The 17,746-nt window shown below is 39.2% G+C and overlaps 1 protein-coding gene across 3 annotated transcripts in view; it reads right to left on the minus strand.

Annotated features, from left to right (window-relative positions):
* Positions 1 to 17,746, minus strand: part of MYO1D (myosin ID) — a 350,526-nt gene that overhangs the window by 201,297 nt on the left and 131,483 nt on the right. For all 3 annotated transcript variants that reach the window (XM_027625032.2, XM_027625033.2, XM_027625031.2), the window contains 2 exons: positions 16,993 to 17,125; positions 2,956 to 3,122 (listed from right to left, as the gene is read on the minus strand). In XM_027625032.2, coding sequence (XP_027480833.1) covers positions 2,956 to 3,122; positions 16,993 to 17,125 — 300 coding nt within the window. The remainder of the gene's footprint in view (positions 1 to 2,955; positions 3,123 to 16,992; positions 17,126 to 17,746) is intronic.

The following is a 17,746-nucleotide window of genomic DNA, read 5'->3' on the forward strand; positions in this document are numbered from 1 at the left end:
AAATTCTGTGACTGAGCAATTGCTAGAATTCTAAGTATAATAACAACGGACTAGCAATCTTTCTAACATAATCTGACACTGTTTGAAATCAAGACTCAGAATGCACACATCTCTACTCATGAAAACATTCCAACTCTACAGCCTCAATAAGCAAATGAAAAACCAAATCTAAAGGACAGTGTGATTTCAATAAGGAAAATGGTCGGTTTTGAGCATAACCTTTTGATCAGTGTAAAATGAAGTTTGAATTTTCCAGGCTACTGCGCTTTATTCATTCTGAGAGTCTCCATTTAGTGCAATCCCTTTCACTTCTGTGCAAAAGTAGCTGAACACTGGTGGAGAAAACCAATAATGCTGGTGGTCTCACTGTCCATTGATAACCTCAGATCTCACACGGACACTCGGGCCTTCCTGACAGCAATCCTACCATACAAATCTGTGCTTTCCCACTCTCCAAAATGAGTATTCCCACTTCCCCTCAAACCTCCACACTACCTCTTCTTATCTCTACTCCCCCACTCTTGGCCTCACCTCATGCTTGGTTAAGGAAACAGAAGCAATCAGATTGGAACATTATCTTTGCCATCTGCAGACCTTTTGCCTTTCTGCATCTGTATTCATATTCTCTGCCTTTTGTCCTGTTGCTATGGGGGAAGTGTCCCTACTCCTACCTAACGCTGACAAACCTTCCACTTGTGTGGGATTCTGAGCCTTGCCTTCTCAAGGATGTTATGATGATGACAATGACCTCCCTTGGTCCTGCGCCTGTGGGTTCTCCCTCTGTTCTGAATCAGCCCCACCTGCATCCATTTCCTAGTGTCTCCTGACCTCACATCCCACATTCTTCCCTGCCCTCATTCACAGCACACATTCTTGAGTTGTCTACAGGTGTCCAGCTTCTCAATTCACTTCCCAACCTGTTCAAATCAGGCTCTGCCCAGCCTTTTCTCCCTTGGCTGCTATGTTGCCAGATCTAATGCTGAAGCTTCTACCTTTGCCTTACTTGACAACTTGACTGCACAGCAATGTGCGATATGGTAACTACACTTTTCTTCTTGAAATGATGTCTTCTCTTGGCTTCTGTGACATAACCCTTTTCTGGTATCTCCTCTATCTCATTGGTGGCTCCTTTTCTTCTCTTTGGTGGTTCCTTCATGTCAGATCACAAACCTAAGTGTCTGAATGGGCCTCCTTCTCGTCTCTATCTAGTTCTGAGACTTTATATGTCATCTCTAGATTAATGACTCCAGCATCTCTATCTCCAACCTGCACTTCTTTCTGGAACTCTCAATATGTGTATTTAATAGCTCATTTTAATATTTCTACCTAGATTTTCAGTAGCCATTTCAAACCTAAACGTCAAGAGACAAACCTTGAGTCCATCCTTGCCCCTGTTCCATGACCTCTTCCTCAAGTTTCCCTTACCCAATCTCATCTCAGCAAATGGTATATGCTTACCCATGCCAAAATCTAATTGTGATCCTTCACTCCTCTCTTCTTCTCTTATCTAGCCAATTCATGAGCAAGCCTGGTCAACCTTTCCCTAAAACATATCCCAAATCTGTCCACTACCCTTGCATCTACAATCACCTCTTGTTCAAGGCACGAACAAGCCCCCTCTCCCCGGTTCCCACAGTAACATCCCTAAATGTCTCCTTGCTTCCTATCCACACAGCAGTCACAGTATCTCCTCAAACGGCCATAAGATTAGGTTGCTCCCTGCTTAAAATCCACCACTGGGTTCCTGCCAGATTTAGTCAAAATCTAAACTGTTTAGTCTGGATTATAAAACTCGACATGATCTGGCCCCTGTCCACCTCTCTGATCTCATCTCACACCCCTGCCCTGTCACTGAGCAGCCTCCAGCCACACAGCTACGCTTGCTACCTAACACACCACACTCACTACGAACAGCTGAGCCTCTCCCTCACTGTTCCCTCTGATGTTCACGTGGCTGGCTTGTTCCTGCCATTATTATCTCCTTAGAGACTCTTCTGAGCACCCAATATTTTTATCTACTTATTCACATTCTGTGGAATCTGTAGTCTAGAACACAGGAAATGTTCAATAAATATTTTTAGATAAATGAACAGATGGAATTTAAAGGGACTTTATGAGTCCCAGTTGTCAACTATCATTATTATTACTAACAATAAATAACAGGAGCAATGATATCTTATATATATTGAATGACTGCTATATGCCAGGTTCCATTCTAACTGCTTTATACACACACACACACACACACACACACACACACACACACACACACAATCTCATTTAATTCTCCAGCAACCCTAAAAAGTAGTTATTATTACTAACCCCCTTTTTAACACCTGAGGAAACAGAGGCATGGAAAGATAATGTAATTTGCCCACGGTCAAAAAGCCAAGAAATGGCAAAGCCAGGATTCAAACCAGGTAGACTAATTACACGGTCTCCATGATTAACTGCTTAATATTTTGTTATTATGGTAATTACTAATATCGGTAAGGACAGACAGCATTAATTGAACATCTATTATGCATCAGGCACCTAGCTTTTTTTACTTAGGTTAACTTAATCCTCACAACAACAGCCTTACAGGTAGTGTTATTAAACTCATTTTACAGATGCAGAAACAAAGTCAAAGACGTTAAATTTCTAGCCCAAGATCACACAGCAAATGAGTGGCATACCCAGGATTCCAAGCCAGATGTGACTCTGAATCTAGGTTCTTTCTACCAAACTACAACACCCATATTTTTCCCCCACAGAATGAATCTTTCCTCATGGTCTATAAACCATAAACTCAGGGAGACTCTTGAGCTGAATGAGAAAGTTTTTCATATTTGCAGTTCTCTTGACTCTTACTCATTTGACAAATACTGAGAGTATTTAATCTGTGCTGATACACTGTCCTACGTGGGGAGGACCCCAGATTTGTTGATGTCTGTCAGGGCTCTTTATTCTCACCTGTGAAGAAACTTCTCATATGTCTGGCGGAAGGCAAACCCCGCCCGCCGCACCCTCACGTTTTCCAGTAGTCCAAGATACTCCACTTGGTGCCGACAGCGCTCATCATCAAATATCTGTGGGGATTTCTTGTCATTGGGTTTAATGCAACGTACATAATATGGCTCCTAAAGAAATAAATCAGCAAATGGTAAGTTTCACTGGAGAAAAATCCCAAACTAAGGACTCTAACATGTAATTAGTGTTAATTGTGTCAAATTAAGCTCAGTGCCTCTAATTTCTCAGACATATACTTGTGAATAAAGTAGTTATTCTTCCTTCCCCTTCAAGATTGGGAGTTCTTGTGCATCTAGCTAAAATTTTGTTTTATTATATTTTAGGAATTCATCAGGAACTGCAGAAAGGGGATAAAACTAAGGAGTAAATAATTGAGATGTGTAAACATTGAGTTTATGTGTATTTATGGAAAGATGGTTAAAAAGGAACAGAAAGAGTAATTTAATAGAAAGAGGAAGGAGCCATGAAAAAGATGAACTGCAATGAAGAACATAAAATGTAAGCCCAGCTCTGGCACACAGTAGGTGCTCTGTAAGCATCATGGCTGCCATCCATCATCATCATCGTCATCCTCACCATCATCATGTTAGTTTGTGCTTTTGAAAAAGAGATTGAAACTTATAAGTAGAGAAGTTACAAAACCTCCTGTAGGTGTCACTGACTCTAAGAAAGAGTCTACCAAGAAATCTCTCCCTCTGGGCCAATTAAGTTTTCTACCATGCATTAGATCATAACTCCTTTTAAGTATAAAACTGTGCTGGTGTAAGACCGATCCTGGTTTGCTGAAGGTAACAAATTCTCACTGGATGAATCAAGGTCAAATGTATCCTACTTACCAAAGAGTTACTTTCCCTTCTCTGATCTATAACCTATCAGACACACACAGATGCACTTTAATTGAGATAGAGTCCTCTGTAGATACGCGATTTTGAGCTCTACTGAGGGCTAGAGGTAAAAGGAAGTAGTCAATAATTTAAGAAGAGAGATTGGAAGAATGTGAAGTTACTTGCATTCTCAACAGTGAGTTTTCAACATCTACACAGGAAGCTCCAAGGACAGATTTATCATGCTGCATTCCTTGGTGAAAAAAATGCCACTTTTTCCCCTTTTTCAAGGCCCTGCTTATGTTCATTTCCTATTGCTGCCACAGCGGATTACCACTGAAACCGCCTAAAAGCACAAAGTCGAACAAAAATAAAAATGGCCGCACTAATGCTTCAGCGAAGCTCAATTTTAAAGTAACCTTTTTCCTCTCTTCCGCAAAGCTCCTCTCCTCCCTTCTTAGCCTTTTGTTCCAGGAACCCGGTACCACCCTAAAGACATGATGAAGGAGGCTGGTAGCACCTACACAATTCCTGTCAAACCCGGCTAGATCCTGTTATTTCCCTATAAACCACCCCAGTCCCTTCCTCCCGTAGGGTTTGCAGTTTCTGAAGGCCATGGCCTGTGCAGCCTCCTTTGCCCTGCAAAGCAAGAAAGCTCTCGTTCGTCTTTATCTCAAACTCTGTCTTTTGCCTTATACTTTGGTTCCGAAGCACGGAGGTCGGTTTTCTACAACACCACAGATTTAGTGGCTTAAACCAACACAAATTTATTCTCATAGAACTCTGAAGGTCAGCAGTCTGAGATGGGCCTCACCTGGCTAAAAATCCAGGCTCTGATCTTCTAGAGACTCTTAGAGAGAACCCACTTTCCTATCTTTTCCAGCTTCTAGAGGCTGCCCACATTCTTTGGCCTGTGGCCTCCTTCCATCTTGAAAGCCAGTAATGGCCTATTAAGTCTTTCAAATGATACTATCTCCCTGGTTCTGACTCTTCTGCATTCCTCTTTCCCTTTGAAGGACTCTTAAATTTACAAAGATCCTACACCTGGACAATGCAGGATAATCTCTTTAAGTTCAGAACCAGCAATCTTAACTCCACCTGCAACCTTCATTCTACCTTGCCATTCAACGCAACATGTTTACAAGTTCTGGGGATTAGGGCATGGGTAACCTTGGGAGGCTGTGGTATAAAAATAAAAATAATAATAATAATATCTCCATCTCTCTCCCTCTCTTTCTCCCTGGACTTTGTCACAGGTCCTAGCATAGAACTTCTAAAACCTTGGGAATTTCCTCAGTAGTAAGAATGTCTTTGTTATGCTAATGAGGTGACTCCTGCCCAGCTCCCAGATAGCTTTAGGATGGGGGGTGGGCATCACAAAAATCCTCCATAGGATTAGAGAAGGGACTTTCAGCAACCTGACCTCCACGGAGGGAAGGCTGGAGGTTGAGTCCAGTCACGGGCTAATGATTTACTCAATCATGCTTATATAATAAAACCCTTATTTAAAAAAACCCTCATTCAAAAAAACACTCAGACACAGAGGCTCCAAGGAGCTTTTTGGTTGGTGAACATATCAATGTATGGGGAGGGTGATGTAACCCATCTCCATGAGGAGAACCTCTTGCTCTCTGGATGTCCAGACCTCCCAGACCTTGTCACTGTGTGCAACTCTTCATCGGGCTGTTCCAGGTAGTGGGAGAACTGAACTGAATTGTAGAACACTCTGTCCATCAGTGTCTGAGAACCGGTGTTGAAATGCAGAGGCCATTACTCTGCCTACAACACCTGCCTTTTTTCATCACACTGTGGCAGCTTTTAAAGACAGGACCACAATATTTCACTGCATTTCCCAATAAGAGGTGAATTTTCCACCCCACTCCTGGGATCTGGGCTGGCCCTATGACTTGTCTTAACCAAAAGAAAATGGCAGAAGTGATACTGGGTTACTCGTGGACACTCAGCCTTGAGGCGCTTTGAACTTTTGGAATACTTCTTCCATCATGTGAAGAAACCCAGGACTAAAAACTGTATGAAGAAAGAGGACAAGTTATCCAGTCATTCAGCCATGGCATTTGGGGAGCCATTTTAGACCATTTAGACTTGGTGAGCCCCAGTGAGACCAGACAAACTGGCTAGTCAACCCGCCAAATCATGAGACACAATAAATTGCTGTTGTTCTAGGCACTACCTTTTAGGGTGATTTGTTATGAATTAAGACAACTGATACTTCTTCCCTATTCTGGAACACCAATCCCTGGCTTAGGTATTAAGCAGAGATTTGATATTATTACAAAGTACAAGCAGAATCTTACTTTAGAAAACAGTGATAGGTGACCACATGTTCATGAATCTCTAATGGTTTTCAAAGTGGAGATTTATATGGGGAGTTTGTGGCTCACTTTTTAAAAGTTTAAATAAATTTAAAACAAACTTAATGGGATGGGGAAGGCAGGGAGGGGGTATTATTTACTTGAGGATTTTCTGCAAGTTTCCTGGGATACGGGACCTTTACTGCTTGACAAATAAACTGAAAGAAGTGTCATTGAGCACAGCAAATATCAAAATGCTGCTAGATCTATCTGTATACTTTGGCAGTGGTGTAACAGAATAAAAATCACACAGAATCAGGATACTCGGGTATTCGTCATTTCTGATCTTAACTAGCTATGATAAAGTCTCTCTGGACCTAATAACCTAATTTATGAAAACAGGATATTAGGGCTTCCATGTTAGTAATGACAAATTAGGTAATTTAAACCAACACCCATGCTGGGGACATGTGAGATAGGCAATTAAAATATACAAAAAACACCTGCTTAAAGACAGCGGAGAATTAAATTATGGGACCAGAATCTAGGAGGTGGAGGATGCCATGCAAGTTGCCAGGTTTGAGGCCTAATTTACCAACTCCAGAGGAAGTGGATGGGATCTAAGTAGAGGTTGTGATAGCCTCATAGGGCTAGTGGGAAAGAGATCAGAGAGTAGGGTCTGAAAAGGAGGTCATGGGTAAACCCCTTGCACTTTGGGCTGGGATCCAAAAAGGCAGCCACTAGCAATGAGGGTGAGTCAGAAGTAGGCAGTGTCTCACAGGGACTTGAAATTGGAGCAGCTGATCTGAAATACTAGAGCTCTTAGCTGCTTAAAAGGAGCAAAAGTCAATCTTTACTGGAGAAAGATTACATAAACTTGGGTCTCCAGTTATTTCTATAAACAATTTTGCCAATATAATGTTGGGAGCAAAATAAAAACTAACCACATAAGGAACCAAAATAACAAGAATTAGAAACAGCAAAACATAAAATAAACAGACCTGCAGAAATCCAGATATTGATAATAAAATAACCATGAGATAATAAAATAACTGTGCTTACCGTGCTCAAGATGACAGAAGACAATATTAAGAACTTTTTAGAGAACCAGAAACTATAAAAAAGAACCGAATCAAATGCATAACCTAGGACTGAAAAGTACAATGATGGGAATTGAGAAGCCAGTGGATCAGTCTTTGTATTTCTGGGAAGAAATTTCCCAGAATGAAGCAGGGAGAGATGAAAAGATGAAACGACAGAGAGGTTAGGAGGCACAACAGATAGAGCGGGATGGCCTGGAGAGGAGACAGAAGGGGCAGAAGCAGTATTTGAAGAGCTAACAGCCAAGAACTTTGCAAAACTGATGAAAAACAATCAAACAGTGACAAACTGAAGAAGTCCTACAAATTTTGAGGATTAAAAAAAAAAACCAAAAACTGACACCTAGGAACACCGTAGTAAAACTTTGGAATACCGAAGCAAAGCAGCCAGAGGAGAAAAGATCCATTACCTCAGGAGCAACAGACTGACAGTTGACTTCTCACAAGAAACAATGGAATCCAGAAGATAAAGGAGTATTATCTTTAAAGTATGGAAAGAACTGCCAAGGTAGAATTCTGCACCCAGCAAGAATATTCTTCACAAATGAATGTGGTATATATACACAATGGAATATTATGCAGCCATCAAAAGGAATGAGATCTTGCCATTTGCAACGACGTGGATGGAACTGGAGGGTGTCATGTTGAGTGAAATAAGTCAATCAGAGAAAGACATGTATCATATGACCTCACTGATAGGAGGAATTCTTAATCTCAGGAAACAAACTTGAGTGTTGCTGGAGTGGTGGGGGGTGGGAGGGATGGGGTGGCTGGGTGATAGACATTGGGGAGGGTATGTGCTATGGTGAGCGCTGTGAATTGTGCAAGACTGTTGAATCACAGATCTGTACTTCTGAAACAAATAATGCAACATATGTTAAGAAAAAAGAAAAAGAAGAAGATAGCAGGAGGGGAAGAATGAAGGGGAATAAGTCGGAGGGGGAGACGAACCATGAGAGACAATGGACTCTGAAAAAAAACTGAGGGTTCTAGAGGGGAGGAGGGTGGGGGGATGGGTTAGCCTGGTGATGGGTATTAAAGAGGGCACGTTCTGCGTGGAGCACTGGGTGTTATGCACCAACAATGAATCATGGAACACTACATCAAAAACCAATGATGTAATGTATGGTGATTAACATAACAATAAAAAATAAAAAAATATTCTTCACAAATGAAAACAGTACATAATATTTTCAGGTAAACAAAACCAGAGACTCTGTCAACAACAGATCTCAAATATAACAGGATGAAATTCAGGGATAAGAAAAATGACCCCAGATGAAGGTCAGTGATACAGAAAGAGGAAAAAAGTAACAAATGAGTAAATCTAAACAGATACTGACTATATGTAGTAGTAACAGCAATGATATGATGTCATCATTTTGCTGGCTACACACACAATTAAAATACATGACCAAAATAGCACAGAAGTTGAGAGGAAGGCAGATGGAATTATAACATTTTATGGACCCCCCCACCCCCAAAAAATGTTTTGTGGACCTTCCATCTTCTAGGAAGGAGGTAAAAGTACCAAATTAGATTTTTATATTGAAGAATGGAATTATAATCAATCAAATAACCACCAAAACAATATTCTGATATAAATCTTCCAAAATAACAAAGGGAATAATAAAAAATAATTGCAACACTGAGTGGCAGGGGTCAGAGGGTCACGTTCTGACTCAAAAGACTCACAGGCCACACCTGGCATATGTTTACTCAGGACAAAAACATGGCTTGCCAAGAGAAGTGTCACAGCCCCCTGCAGCTGTCCAAACAGCAGCTAGGTGACAGCTTAGGGGCAAAGAGGTATGATCCACATTGGGAGGGTATGGAAAGTGCCCTTGGTGTAAAAGCCTCATGCCCCACAGTATCTAATATCCCTTTCAAATAGATCTGAAGACATAGCATCCAGGGTCCTCAAAAGGGACATGCTTAATACATGAGTCCCCATATTCAGGGAAGCCCAAATATGTCATCCCCATCAGACATTTCTTATTCTCCCAGCAGAGATGCAATTTACAAACAGGGATAATTTTTATCATAAGCAATGCTGTGTAGTAATACTGTCAATATACATCTTACTGCATCAATGGGAACAGAGCGAGAAATTTAATGGAGGGTTAATTGTCAAGCAGAAGGAACAGAATTTTGTTAACCTTTTGCCCACAATGACCAGTTGAAAAGAAAGTTACAAAGGAAAGAAATAGAAATACAGAAGCATCAAAGAGGAAACACTAATGACACAGTCAATTTAAATGCAACTACATTAAAAGCATAGAAACTACATTATAGAAAACTAAAAGTAATGTAATGGACTAAGTGATGTATTCAAAAGACAAAGATCGTCAGCTTGCATAAAAACCAAATCTTATTTACTGTACACTACTTACAGGCACATACTTGAAACATAAGGATACAGAAAGGTTAAAAGTAAAAGGGTGGAAAAATTTATACCATGCAAACCCTGGCCACAAAAGAAGGTGGTGTTAACTATTTATTCATGCAAAGCTGACTTTAAGGCAAAAAGCAGTACAGAAATACAGAGGCATTTCATAATGATAAATAACTCAAACACTAGAAGAAATAATAGTTCTAACTTGAATAAGCCTAAATAAATTCTTAAAATATCTAAAGCCAAAACAGAAAGTACAACAAGGAAAAGCAGACAAATTCAGAATCACAGATTTTGTCACATTTTGGCATTGACAAAACAAAAACATTAGTAAGAACACAGAAAAATCGGACAACAGTATGAGTAGCAGACTTGATCTGATAGGTGTCTATAGAGTACAATGCAAACTATTTTTATATATATAAACAAAACATATACAAAAAGAAAATTTAAGAAATTTCTAAGGACTGAAATCACACAGAGTATATTATATCCCCTGAACAAATGAGATTAAGCTAGAAATCAAGGGCAAAAAATAATTAGAAAATCTTATAGGTTTGGAGATTAAAAAAAAAATTCTTTAAGACCTTTGGGTCAAAAAGAAAATTACAGCGTAAATTTAGAAATACTTGTAACTCAATAGTCCATACAATTATGTGGGCAAAGCAATCTTTGTATAATGTATCATTTGACTAGTAAAAGTAACTTTACTCAACAGAAACCAGTTAAATGGAATTTTACCAATATTAACTGATTTGCACAGGAAGTGTGAACACTGGATTAGATGCTAATGACCAGCTAAGGACTGGGGGGATGCCCTTCCATCCTGTTTAGTAATATAAAAATCTTCAGTTAAAGAATCCAGTGGAAATACTTTCTCTATATTTAATCAGCATTCTGCCTCAATTTATAAATGCTGCCTCCTCTCTCATTTATAAATATCCAGACTGAGTCAGCCTAAGAAATCCTAAATTTGACAAATTCCAGTGTCTATTATAAAGGTTAAACTGCAAAAGTTAATACTGATCTTGTTCGCTTGCACATCTTAACCGGTTTCTCTCTATATTTTATGGAAAACATTATTTGTGAAAGTACACCAGTTGGTATATGCAGTAGCCAGAAAAAACTGTATTTAGACATTCACCCATTTAACTTGCTTTGAACACTGCCAAATAGAGTCACAGGGCAGATTCAAGCTCATTTAATAATTCACTGACCATCTGCTTAGGGCGTGCTTTATTAGGTATCAAGGGTCTATCAAATTAGTAGAACTCACTCCCTGTATTTAAAAGACCGAGAATCTAGGTGGAGAGACAAGGCATGCATTAACACACTGTAGATTCTGAAACCAGGTGAGGAAGTCAGGACTTCCACTTCTGGTGGTACAGGACTAAGCAAGACCATCAACCTTCCTGATAACTTCACTAGAGAAAGCACTAGACAGATATGGGGTGCAGGAGAATCTTAAATGCATCAAAGAGCTAATAAGATAACCGAGATAAGAATAAGACTAAAATCCAGAGGGGTGAGGCCAGCCTTCAGGGCTGCTTTCATCTTGTGGACAGCCTTGTGGGGCCAGGGGACTGCAGGCTGGAACCCAAGGCCATGAAGGGACAGTGGTCTGCAATCCTGAGGAGCTAACCCTGGGAGTCCAAGGGGAATGGAAAACAATTTGGCCCATCGCTAAGCCACTCCAGGCCCTGAACTTGAATTGAAGTGATCCCAGATTGTCAGAATTTGTCTGATAAATCTTTTTAAACTTTCAGCTCTTCTGGATTCTTTGTCTTTGATTTGATTTGACAATTTTTATCCATTTTTACATTCAATGTAATCACTAGTATGCTTGGGTTTCTTTCTACCATCTTAATTTGTCCTGGCTTTCCTACGTTCTTTTGTCTCCTCTTCCCTGTGTTTTTTAGAACAGATTATTTGCTTCTCATTCTGGCTCTGCCTCCCCCCACCCCACAACTAGTTTAGAAGTTATAACTTCATTTCTATTCTTTTCATGACTCCATGAGGACATTTAACCTGCATTTGTGTGTCATCAGGGTTATAAGCTAAGCAATATTTTTATTATTTTCCTGAATGACCAAGGATCTTAAACACCTGAATTATAATCACCTACCATTTGTTTATATGCTATTGTTTTGCTAATCCTAATCTGTATTTTTAATCCAATAAAATATTATTTTACAGTTTATTTATAAACAGCCACCTTGACCAATTTCTTTGCCCTTCTTTTTGCATTTCAGGCTTTCATTTTAAATACTCTTCCTCTGGCCTGATGTATATATCCTTTAGAATTCCCGCTAGGGTGCTTTTAACTTTTTTCTTTTTCAGAAAGATTCTTTATTGTGTCTTTGTTCTTTTTTTTTTTTTTCCTTAAGTAGGCTCCACGCCCAGCACAGAGCCCAATGCAGGGCTTGAACTCACAACCCTGAGACCAAGACCTGAGCTGAGATCAAGAGTCAGATGCTTAACCGACTGAGCCACTCAGGTGCCCCTACTGTGTCTTTGTTCTTGAAACATACATATTCTTGGCGCAGAATTTTGGTTTACAGTTCTTTTCTCTCAGACTTATTCTTTTAAGCAAATCTGCTTTTAATGCATTTTCTTAAGTCTTTGATGTTCTGAGATTTCACAATGTGCTTAATGCAGATTTCTTGTAATTTTTCCAGCTTGGGATATAGCAGACTTCTTGACTCCCCAGAGTGTTATCTTTCATCACTGTTGAAATTCTCAGCAATATATTTTCCAAATTGCTCTGCCCATCCTCTCCTTTCCTTGGGTAACTCTGATTAGATGCACATTAGACCTTTTCATTTTATCTTCCATGTCTCTTAATAGTGTCTCTTTCTTTTTAATTTCTTGGTCTAAGTAGAGTCCTGGATAATTTCCTTTATTCTTTCTTTCATTTCTCTATTCTCTCTTCAGCTTTGTCTAAACTGATGCTAAAACTCTTAATTTTAGTTTTTATTTCTATCAATTGCGTAGTTACTTGCTCTTTCTCATATTTTTAGGCCTTTGATTTCTTAAAACATATTACACATTCTTATATTCTGTTTCTAATAATTCCACTCTAAGAAGTTTTCATGACTCTGAATCTTGTTTAGTCTGACTCTTGCACATGGTACTTTATGTGTGTAGGAATTCTTAATGGGAACCCCTTATTTTCCTGAAAACGTTATCTGTGGAAATTCTTTAAGGTCTGGTATGAAGGTGGTTTCTTCATGGAAAAAAAAAAAAAAAACTGTGTGCTTCTATCAGATACCTGGGGATAATACCAGGCCTGGTCCACATTAAACTAAACTGTTGGTTTAATTCACCCAGGTGGTATGAATTTAGACTGAAAACTTCATAAAAACTGGCTTATGATTATAAATGCTCAAGGAATGTTTACCCCCCACTTTGGCTCACTGCCAAGGACCAGTATAGGCAGTTTTTCTTTCAGATAATGAGGGATTATTTCTAGTTCATTCTAGATGCATCCCTCTGAGAATGTGGCCCTTTGGAGACCTGTGTGTGCATGCACACACACGTGCGAGTGTGGAATCTATTAGACACACTAGTTTGGGCAGGCCCTGGGCTTCACTTGGAGGACCCAGCCTTGAATACCTACACTCACAGTTACCTACTTCAATAAATCCTCATAGAGACAGCTTATTATTTTTCCCCTAACTTCTGCCTTCACTCATTCCCTGGCTTGCACATTCCTTACTTTCTTGTCAGTTCATGGCTGCATTCAAAAAATTGATTTTTATGTTTTACCTAATATTTAGTTGTTTTCAGCTGGTTTTAGTAGGCACTTTCTTCACCATGTTCCTAGCAAATGCATTACTCAGATATATTTTTAAGATCTTCCCATTTTCCTAGGTGAAACTGATCTAATTTTATTTTCTTATATTAATCTACTATGAAGGTAACATTAATCTCAAAATGAGTTGGGTAGAGGCCTCTCTTTTTCCTATCCTCCAAAACAGTTTGTATGTAATAGGGATTATTGACTCCTTGAAGGATTTATAAAATGTATCTGTAAAAAACCATCCAGGCCTTGGGTTTTTGGCAGGGCTGAGAGAAGGCAGACTCCTGATTAGTGATTTAGTCTTTAAGATTACTAATTTATTCAGATGTTCTATGTCTTCTTGAGTTAATTCTGATAACATATTTTTCTAGAAAACTAATTTTTCAAATTCATTGGCATAGTGTTGTTCACAATATTCTGTGCCTTTTAAAATCTCTGTAATATATGAAGTAATTTCCCTTTTTCATTCATAATATTGCTTTTTCTTATCCGTTTCATTAAAGGTTTGTCTATTTGACTATTTTTTTGACCTATTCCTTTTATTTTTTGCTATCTAAATGTTATTTTCTTCTTTCTTTAGATTTTCTTCTTTGCAATTCTTTTCCTGGCTTCTTGAATGAAGACGTGACCTTAACTCATTCACTTTTTTTTTTTAAGATTTTATTTATTTGAGAGAGTGAGAGAGAGAGAGTGCAGGCAGAGGGAGAGGGAGAGGCAGGCTCCCCACTGAGCAGGGAGCCTGATGCGGGGCTCAATCCCAGGACCCCGAAATCATGACCTGAGCAGAAGGCAGATGCTTAACCAACTGAGCTATCCAGGAATCCCTAACTCATTTACTTTCAATTTTTTTTTTTTTAAATAAAGGTATAACAAGTAGACCACTTTAGCAGTATTCTACAGATTTTAATAAATTTTTTGTCATGTAGGCCCAGATATTTTATAATTTCCATTGTGATTTCCTCTTCAACCGTGAGTTATCTAGGAGAGCATTTCTTTCCCAAGTTCCCAAGCACATTAAAAAAAAAATTTAATGCCGCTTTTTATTTTACTTGTTGTGAGGATGGAGACTGTATCTGTATATACATTTGTTAAAATGGTTAGGACTTCCTTTGTGACCTAGCATGTGGTCAATTCTTGGAAATGTACTATACATACTTGAAAGGGATATTTTGATTTATTAAAGTTCTTTTGATTTATTCAAGTTTAAATTTGGTTTTCAATGCATCTGCATTCTTACTAAGGATTTTGTCTGCTTGAAATGTCAGTTTCTGGTACAGTTGGTTTAAAATCTCCCACAAGGATTATTTGTCAATTTTCCCTTTAAAATTTTTTTCACGTTTTTTGTTTTGCTTTATGGAGTTCGTGGATAATAACAGCTATGTTGTTAGGTACCCAGCTCAAAGTGACTTTTATTGTCTTGGGTATTTTCATTCGATTGTTAGGAGTCTCTTTATCTGTATTAATACTTTTTCCCTTAAATTCTATGTTCTCTCACATTAATATTGCTTTTAATCATTTTTTGGGGGAAAGGCTTGAAATATTTTTGTGCACCTCTTTGTTTTTCGTCTTTCTGCACAGTGGTATTTAGGTATCTCCTGGACGAAGCATAGAGCTAGACTTTCTATCTAGTCTTCTTAGTCTATTTATATTTATGGTGAGTACCAACTATTTAGGTTTATTTCTATCATATTATTTTGTATTTTCTAAAAGTAACATTCTCCTTTGTTGCTTCCCCACCCACCTTCCTGCCTTTTCTGGGGCTGAGAGGTTGTTCTCTCCCTCACTCTCCCTCCTCCATAGATTGGGAAGCCACAGCAGAAGCTGCCGGGCTAGTTGCCTACCTTATATCCAACACCTTTTTTTGAAATGGAATACTTATTTCTAGCTAGGTACGCTGCTGACCAGAATAAAAATGCACTTCCCAGCTTCCCTGGCAACTAGGGACAGCAAATGAGATGTAGCGGACATGCTGCATGAGACTCCCAGGAAGTCCCTTGGAAAGGGAAGAAGCCCCTGCTGCCATCTTGGACCAGGAGAATGGACGCCAAGCACACACATGGTAGAAGAGAAAGACAGAAGGAACCTGGGTCCCTAACAACCTAGGGCTGCCATACCAGTCCTGGGATGCCTGCTTCTGGACCTTATCTGCAGGAGAGAGAAATAAATGTCTCTTGTTTAAGCCATTCATGTGGGGGTCTCTCTTTTACTAGCAGCTGAATACAATTCCTGATACAGAAATTATAGACGGCTCTAGAATTTTTATTTTCTAAAAATGCACATTTAACTACCAATTATAGAAAATAAAGGTGGCTCTTTTCTAGTTAATGAAATAAATCTAATATATTTTGTAAACTATTTATAATATATTCTATGAACATGTTTTATAAAATTCTGTGTTCAATTCTGTTTCTTGTGTCACATGCCCTCCTTCTAGGTTCACCTTCCCTCTTATGGGATGAGGCAGGTTGGAGCTGACACATAGAGAGAAGCTAAGAGACAAAAGGAAGCCTTCTAATGGTGTTCTGGTCTTCGGTTCTGGTGTCCTCACCCCTGCCTTTCTGGAAGTTTGATTCTACAAGCCAACAAACTGCTTATTAGTTGTCATGTGAGGCCAAAGAATCGTGACAAAAAGATATAGAAAGCTACTGAACAGATGTGTTCTTGTGCCTTTGCTTAATTTATCCATAGTGAAGTAACCAGAAACAGTATAGATTTAAATTCTTAGAGAGGAAGTTGGTGTAAAAAAAAAAAAAAGAAGATAACAACAGAGAATAAAATACAGAGGAAAAGCACCAGAAGAGAGAGAGAAAAATGAAGGAACTAAAAATAATGAGTCCCGGAATGCCGCCTAATTTATCCAACTTGTCAACAGCAGCAGTTAAGAGTAGAAATCTGTTCTTTGGCGGGGGATGGGGGGAGGAGAAGAAACAGAAAAGTCACCAAACAGTATTACACCTGAAAGGAGCAATCAACAGCAGAAACAACTGTCAATAATATAACATTTTATTTCAGCTGTTTACAACAGCCTAAGGACAATACTTAAATACTAAACTTCCTTTTGATACTCTATCTGGTCATTTTGTACCCAGACATGATATATGGATGGCATATTACTATTTAATTCAGGATTTTTTAAAGCCACGCCCTTTCTTTGGTACAGGGCTGAAGCTCGTTTTTGTCAGGCACGTGCTCTTCTTTATAGAGTGTGTGAGTGTGTGTGTGTGTGTGTGTGTGTATTTTTTTTTAAAGTTCTAAGACTTTCCCCTTGTCGACAACCATAAAAAGCTCAACCTTAACAAAAAGCATTTCATCCTGGACAAACAATTGTTTCATCCAGCCATGTAAAAAAAAAACAAAACAGGAATAAAAATTCTAGTATAACATTCACTTTAAATAGATGTTTCAGTTTGACTTATTACAATTACCTAGAAGGCAAATCACACATACATTCTCTACAACATATATCAAGAAGGAACCTATGGCAGCAAGCGGAGCCAACGACCATCGAAAGTGGCCATAAAATGGATATGCGGAGAAGAAAAGTTACCTTTGATGCAAGGTTGTCCACTAAAGCGATCATCGAATTCTTAAACAAGGTGGCAGCGGTCAGAGGTCGCTTGGTCACCTCCGAAATACTCAGTTTGCCTTCGGGCCACATATTCTTCAGCACAGGATTGGAACTGAGAGGCACAGGAAGAGCAATGTGAGCGTTACATTCAAATACGGTGATGGGAAACTGTTCCGTTGGACTGTGCTCTGGGAGTCCCATAGGGACGGCGGCCTGAACTCACAAGGCCTAACTGGAAAAAAGACTCCATCCAGAAAACTATGCTGAGAAAGTGCAGCAGCAGAGAGCATATCACAGACGGAGAAGCTCCCAAACTACCCAACGTGTAAAAAATTCTCGGGGCTGGCTCAGTCGGTAGAGTGTGCGACTCCTGGTGTTGGGGTCATGAGTTTGAGCCCTAGGCTGGGTGTAGAGATGACTTAAATAAATAAACGGAAAGGAAATGCTTTAAACTTCTTTAAAGTGACATCTAGGGTCCTCAAATGGTTAACACGGCTCTTACAATACACACGTAAAGTCAAAAGGTTTGGTGGTACTTAGAAAGAGGACAAGCCACCAGTGAAAAAACAATGCTCAATGGTGCGGCAGAAAACATGGACGTGAAAGCATCTTCTCATCGGGAGAAAGATTCCCACAGAACAGGTAACTCGACAAAAATCCAGTTCTTCCGAACAAGACAGGTAGGAATAATACAGAACCGTTTCTACATCGCCTTCTAGTAAACCCCGTCCTG

Source organism: Zalophus californianus, chromosome 16, assembly GCF_009762305.2.
Source record: "Zalophus californianus isolate mZalCal1 chromosome 16, mZalCal1.pri.v2, whole genome shotgun sequence".
NCBI lineage: Eukaryota > Metazoa > Chordata > Mammalia > Carnivora > Otariidae > Zalophus > Zalophus californianus.